We start from the raw sequence: 17,781 nt of genomic DNA, 5'->3' as shown, positions 1-17,781 counted from the left end.
CTGGTTGCCAGAGGCACAACTGTGAGGCGGTTTCTTTTTTGTTGATGGATTGACCGTCTGACACATAGCATGTAAGGCTCTCTTAAATCAGAACTTAAAATGTAAGGATTAAAAAAAACATTCAAGCTGTATGCCCTACTCCTAAAAAGTATTTTTAGGTCACGACTTACCTCCGGGACTATATTTCATTAAGCCTTAACACTGGCAGCGTCAAGCAGACCTATGAGATCCACTTTGCAGTATGCACTAATGCAGGCTCATTGGCTGCAGGCAGCTTGACATAGTTTCGCTGCTTCACTGCCTCGTGCAGCTGTAGCGGGTGCTCGGAGCTTGTAGAGCCAGCAGGTGGTACTCTCCCGCCGGCTGAGTCCGACTGTTGAATGCGTGCAGCCGGCTGGATGAAGAGCTGAAAACTAGAGAGAGGAGAGCGGAGAGACCTGGACAACACCGGGAGGGGGTCAGAAAGAGAAAAGAAAAGCTGTTTCTTCTCCAGCGGAAGATGGACACACACCGGACCGTGGTCACTTCAGTCACCGAGGTCAGCAGCTCTCCCTCCGCCGGGTTGTGACTCTCCGGGCACCGCAGAGGAGAGCGGTAGACGCCGGTGAACAGGACCGGACGGTACGGACACTTTGCGGGCAGCGCTTTGCAGTGAAACCTCCCCCTGGAGAATAAAGCATCTGGTAGCTCAGACTGAAAGAAAAAGAAGTCTGGGACAGCGACACCAGTGCGGAATAATTTTTTGATAAAACACAGATTTACCAAGGGTTTATACCGAAATGGGGTAAGTGTGACTATTTGAGAGCAAAGAGTTTGTTTTTTTCTGTTCATATTTTGACCGTGAACAAATGCTTGTTGGATTAACGGATCAACTCTTTCTCTTCTGTTTGTAGAAAAGAAGTCTTAGTCAGCTTGTAAGATGTTTCCTCACCACAGAGAAAGGTAAGAACAGTTTGAGTTTGAACATTTAAGTTTCTCCCATATGACATTTGATTTCTTGTGACCTTAGGATGCCAACCACTTCACATAAACCTTAAATAACAATGTGTTCTTGATTTAAGAACAAGGGAAAGTTAGCCTTAACTTGAAGAAAGTTAGACAATAGTACTAATATAAAATTATTGTAATGCTGAAACACAGATTTAGGAAACTTGCATCACATTAAAGGATTTTTCTGTGCAGTCCATGTGGAGCAATGCTGTGGTTTCTTTTCCCCCTTGTACTAACACAGATTCAACAGGGGCATTTCAGACTGATGAATCTGTTAAATTAAAGTGATAATCTTTTGTATTATTTGTCCTCTGTTTGGCCCCAGAGTCTTCATATTATTTGACCCATAATTCTCCATAATGACTGTGCTTAGGGTGCTTTTATTGTAGTTGTAACTAAGAAAGGACCAAGGACCGGTCGCACAGAGGATCATAGGAGGGAATTAGTGTATGTAACTGCTAATTTCTTTACAAATAATGTTAAACTTCTGTCTGATTTGTTAAATATGAGTGTAATAACAAAGATGTGTGAGAATGAATCTGCAGTAGGACAGCTGTGAACTGCCACAGACGGTTGTGCTGTCGCATATTGTTGCACTGCTGTATTTAGATAGATTATTTAAAGACCATATAGTTGCACTTCCTTTGTTTAGACTGGAGGATTGGTGCTAAAGGAGAGTAGCAACCATTCCTACATTTAGAAATCTATCTTAATGTTTAACATCTGTGTGTAAAAGATGTATATAGATCAGATCAGAGGGGACAGGAGAAACCCAGTAAAGCAGGTTGTGGTAGGAATTAGTGGAGTTGTTCATCATGAGGTGCAGCAGCCCCGACCCCCATCCAATCATTCCCAGGCTGTGTTATGCTGAGAGACCCCTTTAAGCCTTGTAGGTCACATCCATGTGCTGAGGATGAAGGTCAAGTGGCTGAACATCCTTGATCAGTGCGAGGGCTGACCAGAAAACATGCAGAGAAACATGATCACACACACAATTTCTTTTTTTACACCACCATAGTGTTGCAACACCAATTTCACACACAGGAAGGAGAAAGTGTCGGCACACACACACACACACACACACACACACACGATGCTCTGTTCAAACATGACTGTGTAACATCTAACTCCGCTATAGGATGTTCCAGGTTTGATTGCTGCTCTGGTGAATTCAGTAGCAGAGCACAGATGCCAAAACTGAGGTGCAGTTAAAGCTTAATGGGATAACTTTATGTTTGTAGTGTGGAGCCTTTCTGCACTGCTCTTTGGGACCACTCCATGCAGTGAGTGACGTCTGGATGTGCATCTTATTGTCTAACGTTACAATCGTCGACATCACTTGTAGTAATATGGGCCTCCATAAACATGTGAGGGATGGTCAAAGTTCAGTGCTGTAGTGATACATATAGCTATGACTGAAGATTGGCTGTTTTTCTTTGTCTTATATGAGAATAAACAGAATATCTTTAGGTTTAGAACTGTTGCTCAGACAAGAAAAGAAATGAGCAAACATCACCTTGTGTTTTAGGAAACTCTAATCAGCATTTTTCACTGTTTTCTGACGTTTTATAGACCAAACAATGAATATTAATATAATATAATGAATATTTGAAGCTTTACTCATACCACAGAGTAAAATCAGAATACCTGATGCTTCAGATTTGATCATACTTGTTTTAATCTGTGTTGTGAAAGACCCCCAACCTTGTGTGAGTGCAAAGGAAGGCTTCTTTAAAATAGTTTAGGGGCTGTAATTTGTACTGCTTTCTTGTTTCTTCTAATATGATAGTTACATTTCTATCAATAGAAAGCCAGAGCACAGATCTCCCTCCCAGCTTCAAACAGTGCTCATCGCAGTGTCTTGTCAAGTCAGACCTCAGATCAGTGTTTCAGGGGTTTCAGCAGGAGATCCACTGACAACAGGGAGGATTACTGTGAGAGGGGAAGGAGAATTATAGCGCAGGTTATTATCAGATAAGAGTGGATCAGCTGTCAAAATGCCACCATTCATATCAACACCTTTGCAGTCAGTCCTTGAAACACTGTCTATGTCCATATAATGTTTCTTTTTATCATCATCTCCCTGTGCTGGGAAACACAAAGAGACCATGATTGGATTTGTGTGTCACTAATGGAGTCAGATATAAATGTACAATGACTGGCAAACATACAGCTCTATTGGGAACAGCTGCTGCAACTTACAATGCTGCATAGAAGAAGAAGAAGTTTTGTGGTTTTTACCATTTTATGTTTTAACTTGACACCTCATTTAAGGAATGTTTTGAAGGGATGGAGACGAGCAGCAAAGATAAGAGGGATGAACAGCAGCGTCTTGTTGTGATCACTGTCTGTCTTGCCTGCACCAAAATACATGAGTGTTGTGTTTATAATCTTAGAGAAGACGTTTACAGCGAACACCTCAGTCCTGTATGTCTGGAGCTCCCTGTGTGCCATATTGTTATGATGGCATGGACACTGAGATGGTCAGTCCAGCTTTTATTCTGCCATCACATTGACACAAAGGATTTATTTAGTAAGTTATTCATGTTGCTAGCCGTGTTAGCGGCATGGCTCTAGGGAATGGCGATGTTTTACACTTTATGACCAAATGCCTGCAAAAGTAATCCCATCAGCCTCAGCTTTAAGTCCTGTTAAGTGCTAATTAGCTAATTGTATCACGCTAACATGCGTAAGATGGTGAACATGGTAAACGTTATGCCTGCTACACATTAACACGTGCGACTTGTCATTGTGAGAAGTGCAACCTCACAGGGTTGCGAGAATGGCTGTTTGGCAGTTTGATAGTGTGCACTGTGACTTGATTTGGTTGCATGTTCAGACTGACGCATAACCTTTAGTTTGATATTTTGTCATATGCTTTATTTTAAATCAAAGTGTGGGATTACAAAGTGCTGTAAATGTACTAAAGAGGAACAACAGGGGAGTTAAAAAAGAGAGAAAGACCTTTTAGCAGTCTTTTATTCATACCACATGACTGGCTAAACCACCTCCCAACACTAGAGACTTTGTTGCTTTGATATATTTACCTCGTATCCAGGATACATCTCTGCAAATACTGGCAGGAGCAGAGCAGAGGGTGGAGGGTGAACGACTCGAGAGAGGGTTCAGAGCGTTTTTAGTCAACATCATTTGCCAGCTAAGTCACAGCCCTGTATGGTGAATGACGCAGGGAAAAGTGTGGGAGAAGCCAAAGGATGATTCCAGCATCTGTCCCTGGATGGCAGGGACAGATGGAGACGTACAGTTATGAAAATAATGAAGGATCTCCTTTCGAAACAAAACAGAGACACACGATTTGAACAGTTGGAGTATGCTAGTCTAAGCAACAACTTTTTGTCTTGTTTTTAAGATTTTAAAATCCAGAGTGTCCTATTCTTCACTGAAACTTAACAACATTATATCCACTTCTCAACCATCATTAATAAACCTGAAGCGTTTGAAAGGGTTTGCTCTTTGACATTTCTCTATACGGAAATAGTTTTCCCATCATCCTCATCTCTGTGCTTCCTCCTCCAGGGAGCAGCCGATCTTCAGCGCCCGGGCCCATGTTTTCCAGATCGACCCTGCCACCAAGAGGAACTGGATCCCTGCCAGCAAACATGCCGTCACCGTGTCCTTCTTCTATGATGCCAACCGTAATGTCTACCGCATCATCAGTGTGGGTGGGACCAAGGTGAGGGGGAGGAAAATGTGAATAATGTAGATAAATTTGTCATTTCAATGAAGAAACATAACATGTAGTTCCAGTAGATTTGATATCCAGAGCTGAAATGTGAACCATGTATATCTTTCATAATTAAAACACCCTATTTCTGAAGGGTTTTCTCACAGTAGTGTTATTCTGTTTGATTGCAGTGAAGATGGTGTCCTTGGCAACACAAGAGGCTATTCAGTATTTGCCAAACATAACAGCTTCACATAAATGTTCCTCTTCACCAGTGGTCCCTCCTACCAGAAAAATCTGTAAGGTTACGAAATATGTAGTGAATTTAACCACAGTGGGTGTCAACAAATCAGCAGCCGGAGCGTCTTTATCGCAGGCCTGTGGATTTAGATTATGAGGGAGAGGCCACATCAATCGCTAGCGAGGAGGGGTCGGGTCGATCTGATTTCTTCTTAGCACCTCCTCTGGTCTGACCCACATTTCTGACTCCCAGAAGGCTTTGCGAGTGGGGGGGGGAGAGGAGGGGGGGGGGGGAAGCAGTTAGTCGGTCAGCAGCCCAATCCTTCCACGACTGGTGTCTGGCTCCACAATAATCTTCACTGCTGTCGCCACCATCCAATATGTTGTGTCAAACATGTCAGCGCAGAAATGTAGACTAGTTTATGTAATCATTTGTTGGAGGGGAGAGAAGGATGAAAAAGCATCCTCCTAATCTGCTATTGCCCTGCGATGCTGGGGTTTTAATCAGGTCCATTATAGTAAGGCTGGAGATGACGTAAAAAGATTTATAAATAGGTCTGCTCTAATCATTTTTTTCCCCATGTCCTCTGCGTACACTGAGGTGATGAACCTGGTGGACGTGCTTTGTTTGTGTGTCTTTGCTGCTTTGACACAAATGTGATTTAAATGTGCCTCTGGTCTGAATTTGATTTGAACAATAAGAGCTTGTGGCGTGGCAGAGCTGGAGTTTTTGATTATGTTCAAAACAATCCTTTCCGAAAATAACAAACATGTCTCAAGGGAGGAAGTGCATGAAAATAGCTGATTGACGGGAATCCCAGAGGAAAGTTAATGCTTCACCAAAAGGACAGATGTTTCCCTGTGTTCTTCACTTGTCCTGCAAACATCTCAAATACGAAATGTTGACACGTCGGATGAGCATCGGGTATTTTCATTTCAAAATAAAAGATGTGCTTTCACATACCGTCATGTGTTAAAATAGTGTCAAACGGTAGAGAAAAATGGGCACCTCACCTATTTTACACATTAACATCAGTGTATGCGCCATTTTTTTTTATGAATTATTCAGAGAATTACTCGGCTTGTAAATGCCGGCGTGTCTTCAGCACCTCTGAAGGAGCTTTGTCTGACGACACATTCACATTTATTACTGAAAATCGTACCTAAACCCATAGTAAGGACAAAAATCTTGATCTTTTTTCTTAATCTCTCTTTTGTGAGCCAAAACAAAGGTTATGGAATTGCAAAACTAAATCCCTCAGTACCAATCTATAAAGTGAATTATTTAATTCCACACACATCTATGAGCGAAGCATCGAGTACAGATAAGTGAGTAGCTAATATTTGCTTTGCACCTTCATTGTTTTCCAGCACAAGAATAGAAAAATTATCAATCAAAATGACAGAAGATTCTGTAGTGCTATAGATATACAGATATATATATAGTGTGAGAATGACTGAGCAAAGTATATGCAAGGTCTGGAGAAACAAAATGTCAGTTAAAATAAGGAAGGTAATATAAAAATACTTCTATTATCCAGATGTTTGTTTAATCTGGATTCTTGGATCTGCTGCTGAACTACATAGAACCTGCAGGATGATCATCTTTGTTATCTCTGCATTTACAGGCGATCATCAACTGCTCCATTACACCCAGCATGACATTCACCAAGACGTCCCAGAAGTTTGGTCAGTGGGCGGACAGCAGGGCCAACACTGTGTATGGTCTTGGTTTTGCTACAGAGCAACAGCTGCATCAGGTAATCCAAAATCAATGGAGGTCAAAGCACTGATAAGTACTAATTAAAAACGAATCTTCTTCATTTATCAAAACTCCCCCATCATTGTACTTGGGCTAATGAGGGCTGCATTATTAATGTTTCATTACCTGAAACGGTTTATCACTTGTCTCTCTTTTTAAAAGTTCTCAGATAAGTTTAAGGAGGTGAAAGATGCAGCTCGTCTGGCGCGAGAAAAGTCGCAGGATAAAGAACTGGCCAACACTGCACTTAACATCGCTGCTCCTCAGGTGAGCAAAAGAAAGTAGAGCAAACCTCTGCAGGTATCAGGCAGAAAGTGTAGATGTGAAAAGGTTGTCACGATCCACAGAAACATCCAGTGATACATTTGTTTGTTGCCATTTTTAGGATTGAGGAGACGCTATGAGCACTAGCCAAGGTTAGATGAATGCAGCTCCATTACTTTGCAGCAGTTCAGCTATTAGACAGGGCCACTGTTATTAATTCAAAGGAGGGATGGAGAGAGAGAAAGGACAGGCAGAAGAAAGATGAGCTGGGTCACTTGTCTCGGAGGGAAGAGAAAGTGAGGAAAACTAGGACGATGGTAAAATTATCCCGTGCTGCTCAGCGGTGCACCGCATCCACCGCTACAGAGGACCCTTCGACTCAAACGCTACAATGATGAAACTGTACTCGGATTACGGCTTCTTCTTTATTCTCTTTTGATCAATAGAGAATAATTACCCATCAGTTACATCTGCTTGGTCATGAGAAACATGCCCATTTCCTTTTAATTCTATGGCTGAACAGATTCCAAGTAATGTCTTTCGCTTCACGTCTTTATCGACATTGGAGAAGCTCCAGACAATTGTCATTCATTGTACTTGATTCTTGCTATGTAGCGCTGAGCTGCATAACTGCTTGTGGTTGAGATATCTTTGGAAAGGTCATTATGTATGGTGAGCTTTGTGATGACATCTTTCTTTGTCTGTTTTTTCCCCCACCTGATGGATCTCTCTGTAGTACTCACAGGTGAGACTGTTTTATCTTCTGGCTCTTGAAAAACAGTTTGTTTGGCACTACACAAAACAGAAACTGAAGAAAAATACATTTGAATTTATTTACGGCCGACAGCCCTTTTTGTTATCAGACTCAATAATCCAGCTCACATCACCATGAGTCCATCAAGACCAGAGACAGAAAAGTAGCTTCACTTTATACTTATACTGAAAACATTGAGATTCTTAGTGAACTCTGAGGTGAATAAGAATGTTATGATCTGAAAGTAGTAGTCTCTGTTTAGTCTCTGTGTTGTAATGCTGTGTGTGTTATCAGTAGAGTCCATTTACTGATGTGTTTCTCAGGACCTCTCGGATGAACTCCAGTCTCCACCGGTGATGTGTGTGAACGGACCCGAGGACAAGCTGTTCCGCAGCCAGAGCGCGGACATCACCCTGTCTTCTGAGAAGGAGCGCATTAAGAAGATGCTCTCTGAAGGGTAACTTAGTTATACACATGCACACACACACACGCACATCACACGCACACGGGCACACACACACACACACACACACACACACACACACACACACACACACACAGATCAGCAGAATGGTATGTGAGGAGACCACAAACACTTCCAATCTCACCTTCTGTTCAAACACCAGTGCTCTGATAAGAATCCCTTTGTGAAATGCTTGTTTTGTGTTGGTGTTAAGAAACTGTTTCAATTTAGTGTTCATGTATCTACTTCTTCTTTAGAAAATGTGCATTGCAATTTCAAAGAAGACACTTTATCCAGTGCTCACAAACATGTACAAACTACGCTTGAATTCTCTTCCCTTTTTGTTTTTACAATGGACGTAGTAGTTTGACAAATCAAATCTCAGCACAATGTTGCATTCACTAAAAAGTGTCTGGAGCTTTCAACACATCTCATGTCCTTCATCAGTGTATGTAGTTGTCAGGGAGAGGGTTCCGTTATCATGTGACCTAAGTGTGGTTTTTCAGTCACGTGATAACATCTCGATGAAACATTTCAGTAAATTGTTCTAAGAATTCTTTGTTTAATCAATTCATTAATTAATTCATTTAGAAAAGTGAGCACCAACTCTACAAGGGCCGCCATATTGGATTTCTTCTCTACGTGTTTACATTGTATTTAGCTTATTCTTCAAGCGTGTTGTAAACAAACCTACTACTCTACAATGAGTTCTGAACTCCTTTCTTATGATGAGGTTCAGATGTGGAAAGTCGAAGCTTTGAAAGTATTTTGCCGCAAGCGGAATTTAAAGGTTTCAGGAACAAAAGTCGAGCTTATTGCCAGGGTGTTTGCTGCATCAGAGATGGGCATTGAGGAGCAACCAACAGCTAACGAAAGACTTTCAATCACAGAAAAAGAAAAGACTAAGCTTTTGGTTATGCCGAGTGGCGTTTCAGTGCCTGATCTCTTGACATCGCAGGATGGCTGGGTCAATGAAAACAACAGCATGACTTCTTGGCCGCCGATATACCTCAGCGATATAACATTATGTTTAATGTCTGACCACCCAGGGAACGATGTCGAGTTTCATAAACGAACTTTGAACGAATACAAAGAAGGCAAAGCATTTAGACTGTTTGACTCTGGCTGGTTGAAACAAATATCTTTCAATCCTCTCGCAGATTCTGAGTATTGCTTTTTGAAAGCAAAATGTACTCATTCAATGAAAACTTCCCATACGCCACATTCAGCATGGATCTGCGCAGTCAAGAAAACTGGCGATATCATAAGTGCTTATTGCAGTTGTGTTGCAGGGTAAGCTATTATAAATATATACCTAACTTGTGTTTAATTTTATATATATATATATATATATATATATATATATATATATATATATATATATATATATAGTAGGCGCTTTCCTTTTTGATGATTTGGAGTTTGACACATACCCCAGGTCGAGTTCAGGATCAGGGAATTCATTTGTTGGTTTTCCTTGCATGAAATGCTCACTGCAAATCCGCAAAGATTTCTTGGGCTCCCAAGACTTCCCATTGTAATGCTGTCTCTTTACAGCTTTGGTCCATGCTAGCCTTCTGTCATTGTTCTTTAGTGCTGTTGGAAATGAAAATAGTTCGAACGGGGGCTTGTAGTCGCAATCTTTCATCAAACGAGTGCAATCGTGAAGCTCACAATGAGATTCTTCCCATTTATTTAGCTTTCTCCCACTGTTTGAACATCCTCTCACCACACAATGTCGGTGTCCAAATCCCATAACTAGAAGAGCAATGATTACACACTAAAAACTAGCCAAATACAATGTAAACACGCGGAGATGAAATCCATAGTTTTGAGACAGAATATGATTTCTTATCAAGTTAGTAAGAACAATCATGACTTTTGAGACATTTACAACATTATTACAAGTGATTGTATTAATTGTCATCAAACAGATTAATCCTTATGATGATGCTGGTATTCACGTTGCAGTTTGGAAAATACATGATTTTGTACACATCAGCTAAACTACATGAGGTTGCTTCAGATGTCATTTGATCAATGTATTGATTGCACTTGAGCAGGTAATCCATTACCTCAAACATCCCCCCTCAGTTCACTGAGTGTTAACATGGTTTTCATTTGGAGGATTAATTACAGTTTGACGTCATTCCGTTTGTCAAGCTTCATAGGAAGTGAGGTGTTCAGGTGTTGACTCGTATATAACACCGAATAGGGCTGGTAAACATCTCTTCATAAGTGGGTCTGAGCCCCCCGCAGTGCTTTTATATCCTGCAGTCCAGTTATTACGACACAAAGCTGCTCCTTAGTGGTTGCCATGGTAAACTGCTGCCATGGGACAAACTCAAGCTTTCTAGATGTCGAGGGAACAAAGGCGAAGGATCGAGGATGTAGACAGAATATGGTCCTTCCTGCAGGTTGTACCACAGTACATTCAAATTGATAACATTTATTGATTTCATATGTCTCTTATGTTAATAACTTATAGAATCAAATAGCATATAGGTGTCCCCATAAACTGGGAAGAGGCCTTTTTTAACAATGAGTGTTTCATATATTTGGACTAAATACATTTTAAATGCAGTCCCAAGTAAGATTCAGCTTTAAGCCACACAGATGGTGACGCTTCATGCTCACAACATATTTGATCAGGAACCATTCAATGGGAATAACTACACAAAAGAAGACTGTATGATGCCATTTTTACTACCAGCCATCTTCAATGACAACTATTTCCTTCTCGTTTGTTCCCTGATGCTAACAAATGAAATGACATTTGATGGTTGCAACTTATTAGGAACATGTCAGCACTTTAATTTCCTTTAAAAAGTCTCAGTGTCACATTCAGATTTATGATGAAGATGACTTTTAGACAGTGAGCCCCCCAGGATTAGAGGATTACCGTGGGGACAGTTTGTTCTTGTTGTTTGCACTCTGGGCATCTTAATGAGTGTATCTTTGCATTGGTACAAGACCTGTGACGTGACCTTCAGTCTGGGCAGTAGGTGTGGTGCTGACTGTTATAGTGGCTGCTTGTATTAACCAGGCCAACAAGGTCTCTCATCATGTTACTGCACAGCCAGCCGTGGTATTCAGTAGACATTAGTCTCAATATTGCAGTGTTTACACAAGACTCAGTTTTCAGCGGTTGGCTAAAATATGCATAATAATTATGTGCGATATAAACCACATTATCATAAGGCTTATATGTACAGTATTATATATATATCATGTAATATGTTTCACTGGTTCACAGTTTTGTGTTTGTGTTTTTTAGGTCAATCTGTGAGATGAACCTGGAAGCCGAGCTCTTCACTCTGCAGGACAGCAACACCAAACTGGTGGCAGCTTTGCATGAGGCTAATGCTAATGTGGAGCAGTGGAAGAAACAGCTGGCAGCATATCAGGAGGAGACAGACAGACTCAGAGAGCAGGTGAGCCAGGTACAGAGTGCACTTTGAAGATGCTGGGTTTAATTGTGCTTACAGTGAACTCTGAATTATTCGTTATCAAGATATTAATCCAAAGCCCATACACCGGTTGTGTGTCTTCATGTCCGCCATCTCCAAAACAACAAGCAAACAATGGCCGTAGAATGACTCGGAACATATTTTAATATTCTGAAGCCTTCAGTAGTTGGTTCAGAAGTACAATATGTGAAGATGAACAGTGTTGCTGCCTTCACATCGTCTTCATACACTCCTACTTCTTAATTTAAAAGTAAATGAAAATATATCTTGTCACATATTAAATTAGCTTTACTGTGGTAACAGTTGGATTTATATTAAATGAACTGGTCCCCCAAGTACTTGGTCCAAATAAATATAGCTCCTGTGAAATACAAACACTAAATAGTTTTTTTTAATGTTGTGATAGCCTTGTGACCTGTCCAGGAAGTAGCCTGCCTCTTACCCAGGGCATGCTGATCAGGATAAGAGGTTTATATGAATGGATGCAGCAATGGTTGATGCATGGATTAACTGTTACATGAGTTTTGTGGGAAAGTTGACCTCAAACTCTAAATATTTCATGAATTACTAAGACCTCTCTACCAGAGGAGAGTGGTGAAACAGATCTGTTCCAAGGTGAAACACCACTGGTTAAAGTTAAATCAGGCCAAAAAACCTTCATGCATTATTGAGTCAAACACTGAGAAGCAGAGCTGCAAATCAAATCAAATCAAATCAAATTTATTTGTATAGCCCAATATCACAAATTATACATTTGTCTCAGTGTGCTTTACAGACTGTACAGGTTACGACACCCTCTGTGAAAAACTTCCTAAAAGAAACCCCAAAATTAAAGGGGGAAAAATGTTCGAAACCTCAGGGAGAGCAACTGAGGAGGGATCCCTCTCCCAGGACGGACAGACGTGCAATAGATGTCGTGTGTACAGGATAAACAACATAGTACAAATACAACATTTGACAGAAATGATGTTGTGTTGAAAAAGAGAAAGTTTGGATGAATCCAGGAAAATGTCAAAAAGGTTTCCTGGTGTCCAGCAGGACCAGGGCAGCAGGCGCAGCCACGATTCATGATCCTGACGTAAACTTTATCAGTGGCAACCTGCCACATGAGAGACACAGAAACTGCGGGGATGATACTCTGGATGATGAGTTAGTAACATACATTTATATAAATGCATACAGATAGAGAGGGAGAGAAGGAGAGAGAGGGAGGGGAGGAGAGAGGAAGAGAAGGAAGAGAGCAGGGAGGTGTCCCCCGGCAGTCTAAGCCTATAGCAGCATAACTAGGGGCTGATCCAGGGCAAACCTGAGCCAGCCCTAACTATAAGCTTTATCAAAAAGGAAAGTCTTTAGCCTACTCTTAAATGTGGAGAGTGTGTCTGCCTCCCGAACACAAACTGGAAGCTGGTTCCACTGGAGAGGAGCTTGATGGCTGAAGGCTCTGGCTCCCATTGTACTCTTAGAGACTCTAGGAACTACAAGTAACCCTGCAGTCTGGGAGCGCAATGCTCTAGTTGGTTTATAAGGTACTATGAGATCTTTAAGATATGCTGGAGCCTGACCATTAATTGCTTTGTAAGTCAGGAGAAGGATTTTGAATTGTATTCTGTATTTTACCGGGAGCCAGTGCAGAGCAGCTAATAGAGGAGTAATATGATCCCGTTTCCTTGTTCTTGTCAAGACACGTGCCGCTGCATTTTGGATCTGAAGAGTCTTAACTCATTAAATTTTAACCAACGATTATTTTCATTATTGATTATTCTGCTGATTATTTTCTCAATTAATTGTTTGGTCTATAAAATGTCAGAAAATAGTAAAATATCCCAGTTTCTCAAAGTCAAAGGTGATATATTAAAATGTCTTGTTTTGTCAGTCCAGAACCCAAACATATTCAGTTTAATATGAAAACTACGTATTTGAGAGGCTGTTTTTTAATTTTTCATTATCAAAATAGTTGGCGATTATTTTTTTCTGTAGGAAGACTAATCGTTTACATCTCTACTTTGTGTGGCTTCATGTGCAGCCTTGTTTACTCTGTAGTAACCTGCAGGGCAGAATCAGATGGCTGAGGTCACACATTATCAATGCAGGAGCTGTGAAGCTCTGAAGCCGGAGCAGACACTCCGATTGTTGCTGAAGTAAAGCCTCGCTCAAACAAGAGCAAGGTGAGGCTGACGGGACTCTGTCCCTCAGGGACTCAGTGACAGAGCCTGCAGAGGGAGGTCATGCTGCTTTTGATTGGCTCGTCACTTAATTTCCTTGTTTTGAAAAGCACTTGTTCAGCAAAATTCCAAAAGGACAAGTTAGTCAGGCTGGTTACACAGTTCATCATTCTATAAAAGGACTTGTGCTGCAGGCGTTTTCCCTCCTTTAATCGAGGTGTTCCCTGCCGGTTGAACCGGTTCACCATGCACACGACAATGTCACGTTTCACCACAAGGGAGTTCGGTGTAAATACCCCGAGCCTCAGGAGACCTTTACACTTGAATTACCTCTCAGGTTCCAGTGAATGCAGGCTGAAAATTTCAAACCTCTCGGATTCAATACTTTAATACCTTGATCCCTTTCCATTATAGCCCAGCTTTACAGGATCCATCACTACTCTTTTTTTAATTCTCTACCACTCGTCTTGTATTTCACCAAGAAATAGTTTTCGCCTTTTTCATACACATCAACAAATTCATTTGTGAGAACCCTGTCTCTGTCTTCTTTCAACTGAGCTTGTTCCCTCTATCTGAGGAAGGGGACCAGGTGGCTGAAAATGGTTCACGTCTCTGGGGTGGTGAGAGAGCGAGAGGGGTTTGTAGGCCAGCAGTATCCTACTTTCAATGCCCCAGTTAGGAGAAAATGAAAAATCACCAGAGGGAGCTGGCATCCACACGCTTCTCTCTTTCTTTTTCTTTTCTTTCTACAGCTCCTTCTAGTCTCAACCATACATGGTTTAAAATAATCCAGCCTGTCCCTGTCAGACGTAGGAAGCAGTTTTAGAGGTTGTTCTTCTAGGTTTTTTTTCTGATTCACGAGGCTCAGATGACAGAGCAGCAAAGATTTCACTCCTGTTCACCAGATAATGGCGACATGACTCGCTCATGTGCCTGTAGATGAATCCTAGTTGACGTTGTAGCATCTTCTAACTTGTACATACAGTAAACAACAACAAAAAAGAGTCTTGATGTGCAGATACAACTAAAAGCATGTGAGGTCGAGAATCCTCACAAAGAACCAAATAAAACATTTCAAGATCACTGACACTGTCTTAAAGTATCTTTGAAGAATTACAGAAATTGTTACACAATGCTTTACATTTAGCACAAAATATCAAACACACAGGATGCCAATAAACACAAGAGTAACAAAATTAAATGAATACAAACTCAGACATCAGTTAAGAAAAGTGAGAGAAAATAAGTATCGAGAAGTAAAAAAAAGAAATTCGATTGGATGAGCTAATATTGAGAGGTAAACTATTTCAGACTTTGGGGGCAAATACAGCAAATGTTTGGTCTCCCCTTATTTAAATTTAATCTAGGCCTTTAAGTATACTACATGCTTAAATAATTCTGTCTGTGCGTTTGTTGTAAGGTGGCTGAGTTAGAGGCCCATGGAGGTCAAGGCCCCAGCGACCTGCTGAAGGATGAGCTGACCCAGTCCCTGGAGGAGCTGGAGGCTTTGCTCAAGGCCAAAGATGAGGTTGGTGCTTATTGTTCCAGTTTAATAATCAGCGGTGGTCAGAGGCGGGAAGCTGCAATGTTCATCACAGGTGTTGATGAAAGATTCAGACACTGAAACTCAAGTGTGCCTTTTAAAACTTATCCAGGAAATCCACATTTTGCAAAACAAGAAAGTGGAGTACCACGAGATGGAACACGACAGGGATGAGGCCATTCACAGATTACGGGTAGGAGTTAGATTAGTATAACAACGTGGTATGCTTTTATAAAAATATGTACACATTTGTTGGGTAATAGTGAAATAATCAAGTAGTTAAGTTGACAACAGCCTCCTCTTGTCTGTAGGAGACGGAGATGCGTAATGCAGAGATGGAGCGTCGCATCCAGAACACAGAGCAGACCCTGAGTAACTCTCTGGAGGACCGGGATCGCATGGACTCTGAAATCCAGAGGGCCATCGAAATTCTGGACATCAAGATCTTTGACCTTAATGACCTTCGCCAGAGCCTGGTTAAACTCATCGACAAATAAGAGGAAAAACCCAACCCAAGAAAGAGAGATGGGACAGATGACAGGGTGAGATATGTCGTGGCCAACGCAGCGGGGAGTAAACAAAACAAGATGGAGCTGGTCCCTGTCCTCTTCAGGCACAAGAACCACCTCGGCTGCAGGGAGGGAGCAGCATAGACACGGTTTTGCTTGTCCAATCTAATGTAACGCTTCATGATGCTTTCAAGGGTAACATTCAATGCAATAAACCAACTTTAAGGTAAGTGCTTAACACCGCTAGACATTCAATATTGAGAATTGGTGCTTGTAGTTTTTCATAAGTCAGACTTTCGTACACCAAGTGGCGATGCAGTGTCAATATAAATATGAGGCCTTGTTTTTCTTTTCAATTTACAGGTGATATTTAAAAATCTTTACAACAAAATGAGTCCACAAAGGGAATGCTAATAAAAACGAGCACAAGACAAAATTGCATACAATTACCTGCATACAATATAATTATTACTGAATTAACAGTACAAGTTCGATTTGTGCAGAGATAAACTCGTGTATGGTCTTGTATAAAGTAGCAGCTGTAACGTTGTGTAAAGTGAGCACAAAGTGATTGTAGTTGGGGCTTTTCCCACAGGAATTAGCAATGACATATATTTAAGGTCAGTAAAAAAGTATGCCAATAGTGTTTTATATTTGGGTAAGGCATGTCCGCACAACTTAACCTGAAACATTAGATCTAAATATTGACACCAAAGATCAGATGTTAAGAGCAGAGTCATCGATAAGGTCTTTCAGCAGCTCGTCAAATATCTCGTCTTCATTTAAGCTCGTAAGAAACCTTTAAATCCAAGATATGTGACAGTAACCTGTAAATAGATTAATACAATGCGTAATTACATTTAGGATAAATAAGTATTCGCCACATGATATGAATCAATAATTCTAGTTAGTAGACACAAGAAAAAAAGTCATTGCTCAGTATTGCAGATAAGTTTAACTGGTCCTGAATAATCGTCCTGTGCAACAAACTACTGATTTAATAACATATTTACGATAAACGCATTTTCTGCCTTCGGTCAGTTCTCAGCACGTTACCTTTAGCTGTGGACAATATGCCACACGCCTGAGAGTGTGGCTGTACTGTATGAAAAGTGAATTTATTTAAAAACACAATGTCTACTTCAGAGTCTTTTATCACACACTGTGTTGTTTAACATAATGCTGTTTGTATTGTTGTTTTAATGCCTTATTGTTAGCATTTCAAGAATAGTTGTTGATATTCATGCCAGCTGTGTCTGAAACTTTGAGCTGATCATGACTAGTTTGGAAATAAAAGCAAATACAGTCACTCAGTCATTTTTTATGTGCTTCTTTCGTGTTTTTTCTTCTGTGGGACATCTGGTTTATTTCTACCGTAGCATTCATCCCAATGTGTTTCAGCAAGTGGATTCAATTTAATATTAACATAAACCTTTATCTTCAGTGATTAATTCAAACTAAACAAACCCAATCATTTGCCTTATAAATTAGAATTGTGTGGCTTGATCCGTCAGTTTGTCACTTTGGTTACGATCTGCAGGTATCGTCACGGGAAAGTGCATTTGGTATGTAAAGGTTAGAGAATCAGTTTGTTGACCAGGAGGTTCGATCTTCGACTTGCAGGTTAAATGTGGGTGAGGGACGTGAAACAACGTTTGATTATTTACGATAAGACAATCATTTTTTGGATTACAAGTTTTCTGTTGAGATGTTATGTTTAAATATTTAAATAACCTTTGATGCATTTAGAAGAAATCTATAGACACAAACTGTCAAAGTCTAGTAAAATAAACGTGTGTATTTTGGATGTTTTCTTTCCACTAGTCTGAAAGAAGACATGTTATGGAAGCAAAATAGTCCAAACTCTCAAATTTGAAGTCAAATTATTTGTTTTGTTTTGTTTGTCACTTGTGCTCTGCAGGTATTGTCATGCAAAAGT

General features: G+C 40.6%; 1 protein-coding gene across 7 annotated transcripts; it reads left to right on the top strand.

The window, feature by feature from the left end:
• Positions 1-230: 230 nt before the first annotated feature.
• On the top strand, positions 231-17,144 carry LOC115022755 (homer protein homolog 3-like). 7 transcript variants are annotated; one of them, XM_029453841.1, is made up of 11 exons: positions 231-784; positions 894-942; positions 4,528-4,646; positions 6,544-6,675; positions 6,840-6,944; positions 7,678-7,686; positions 8,019-8,152; positions 11,436-11,601; positions 15,211-15,318; positions 15,446-15,526; positions 15,645-17,144. In XM_029453841.1, the coding sequence occupies exons 3-11, from the start codon at positions 4,557-4,559 to the stop codon at positions 15,828-15,830; spliced, it is 1,011 nt and encodes a 336-aa protein (XP_029309701.1). In that variant the 5' UTR covers positions 231-784; positions 894-942; positions 4,528-4,556; the 3' UTR covers positions 15,831-17,144. The 7 variants fall into 7 exon arrangements, with proteins under 7 accessions (XP_029309701.1, XP_029309698.1, XP_029309696.1 ...); XM_029453838.1 differs by having other exon boundaries at positions 4,528-4,684; positions 8,040-8,152; XM_029453836.1 differs by having other exon boundaries at positions 4,528-4,684; positions 11,436-11,592.
• The last annotated feature ends 637 nt before the right edge of the window (positions 17,145-17,781 follow it).

This window comes from Cottoperca gobio, chromosome 17, assembly GCF_900634415.1.
Source record: "Cottoperca gobio chromosome 17, fCotGob3.1, whole genome shotgun sequence".
Lineage (NCBI taxonomy): Eukaryota > Metazoa > Chordata > Actinopteri > Perciformes > Bovichtidae > Cottoperca > Cottoperca gobio.
Note: the sequence above shows the minus strand (reverse complement) of the source record. Positions and strands in the feature narration are given on the sequence as shown.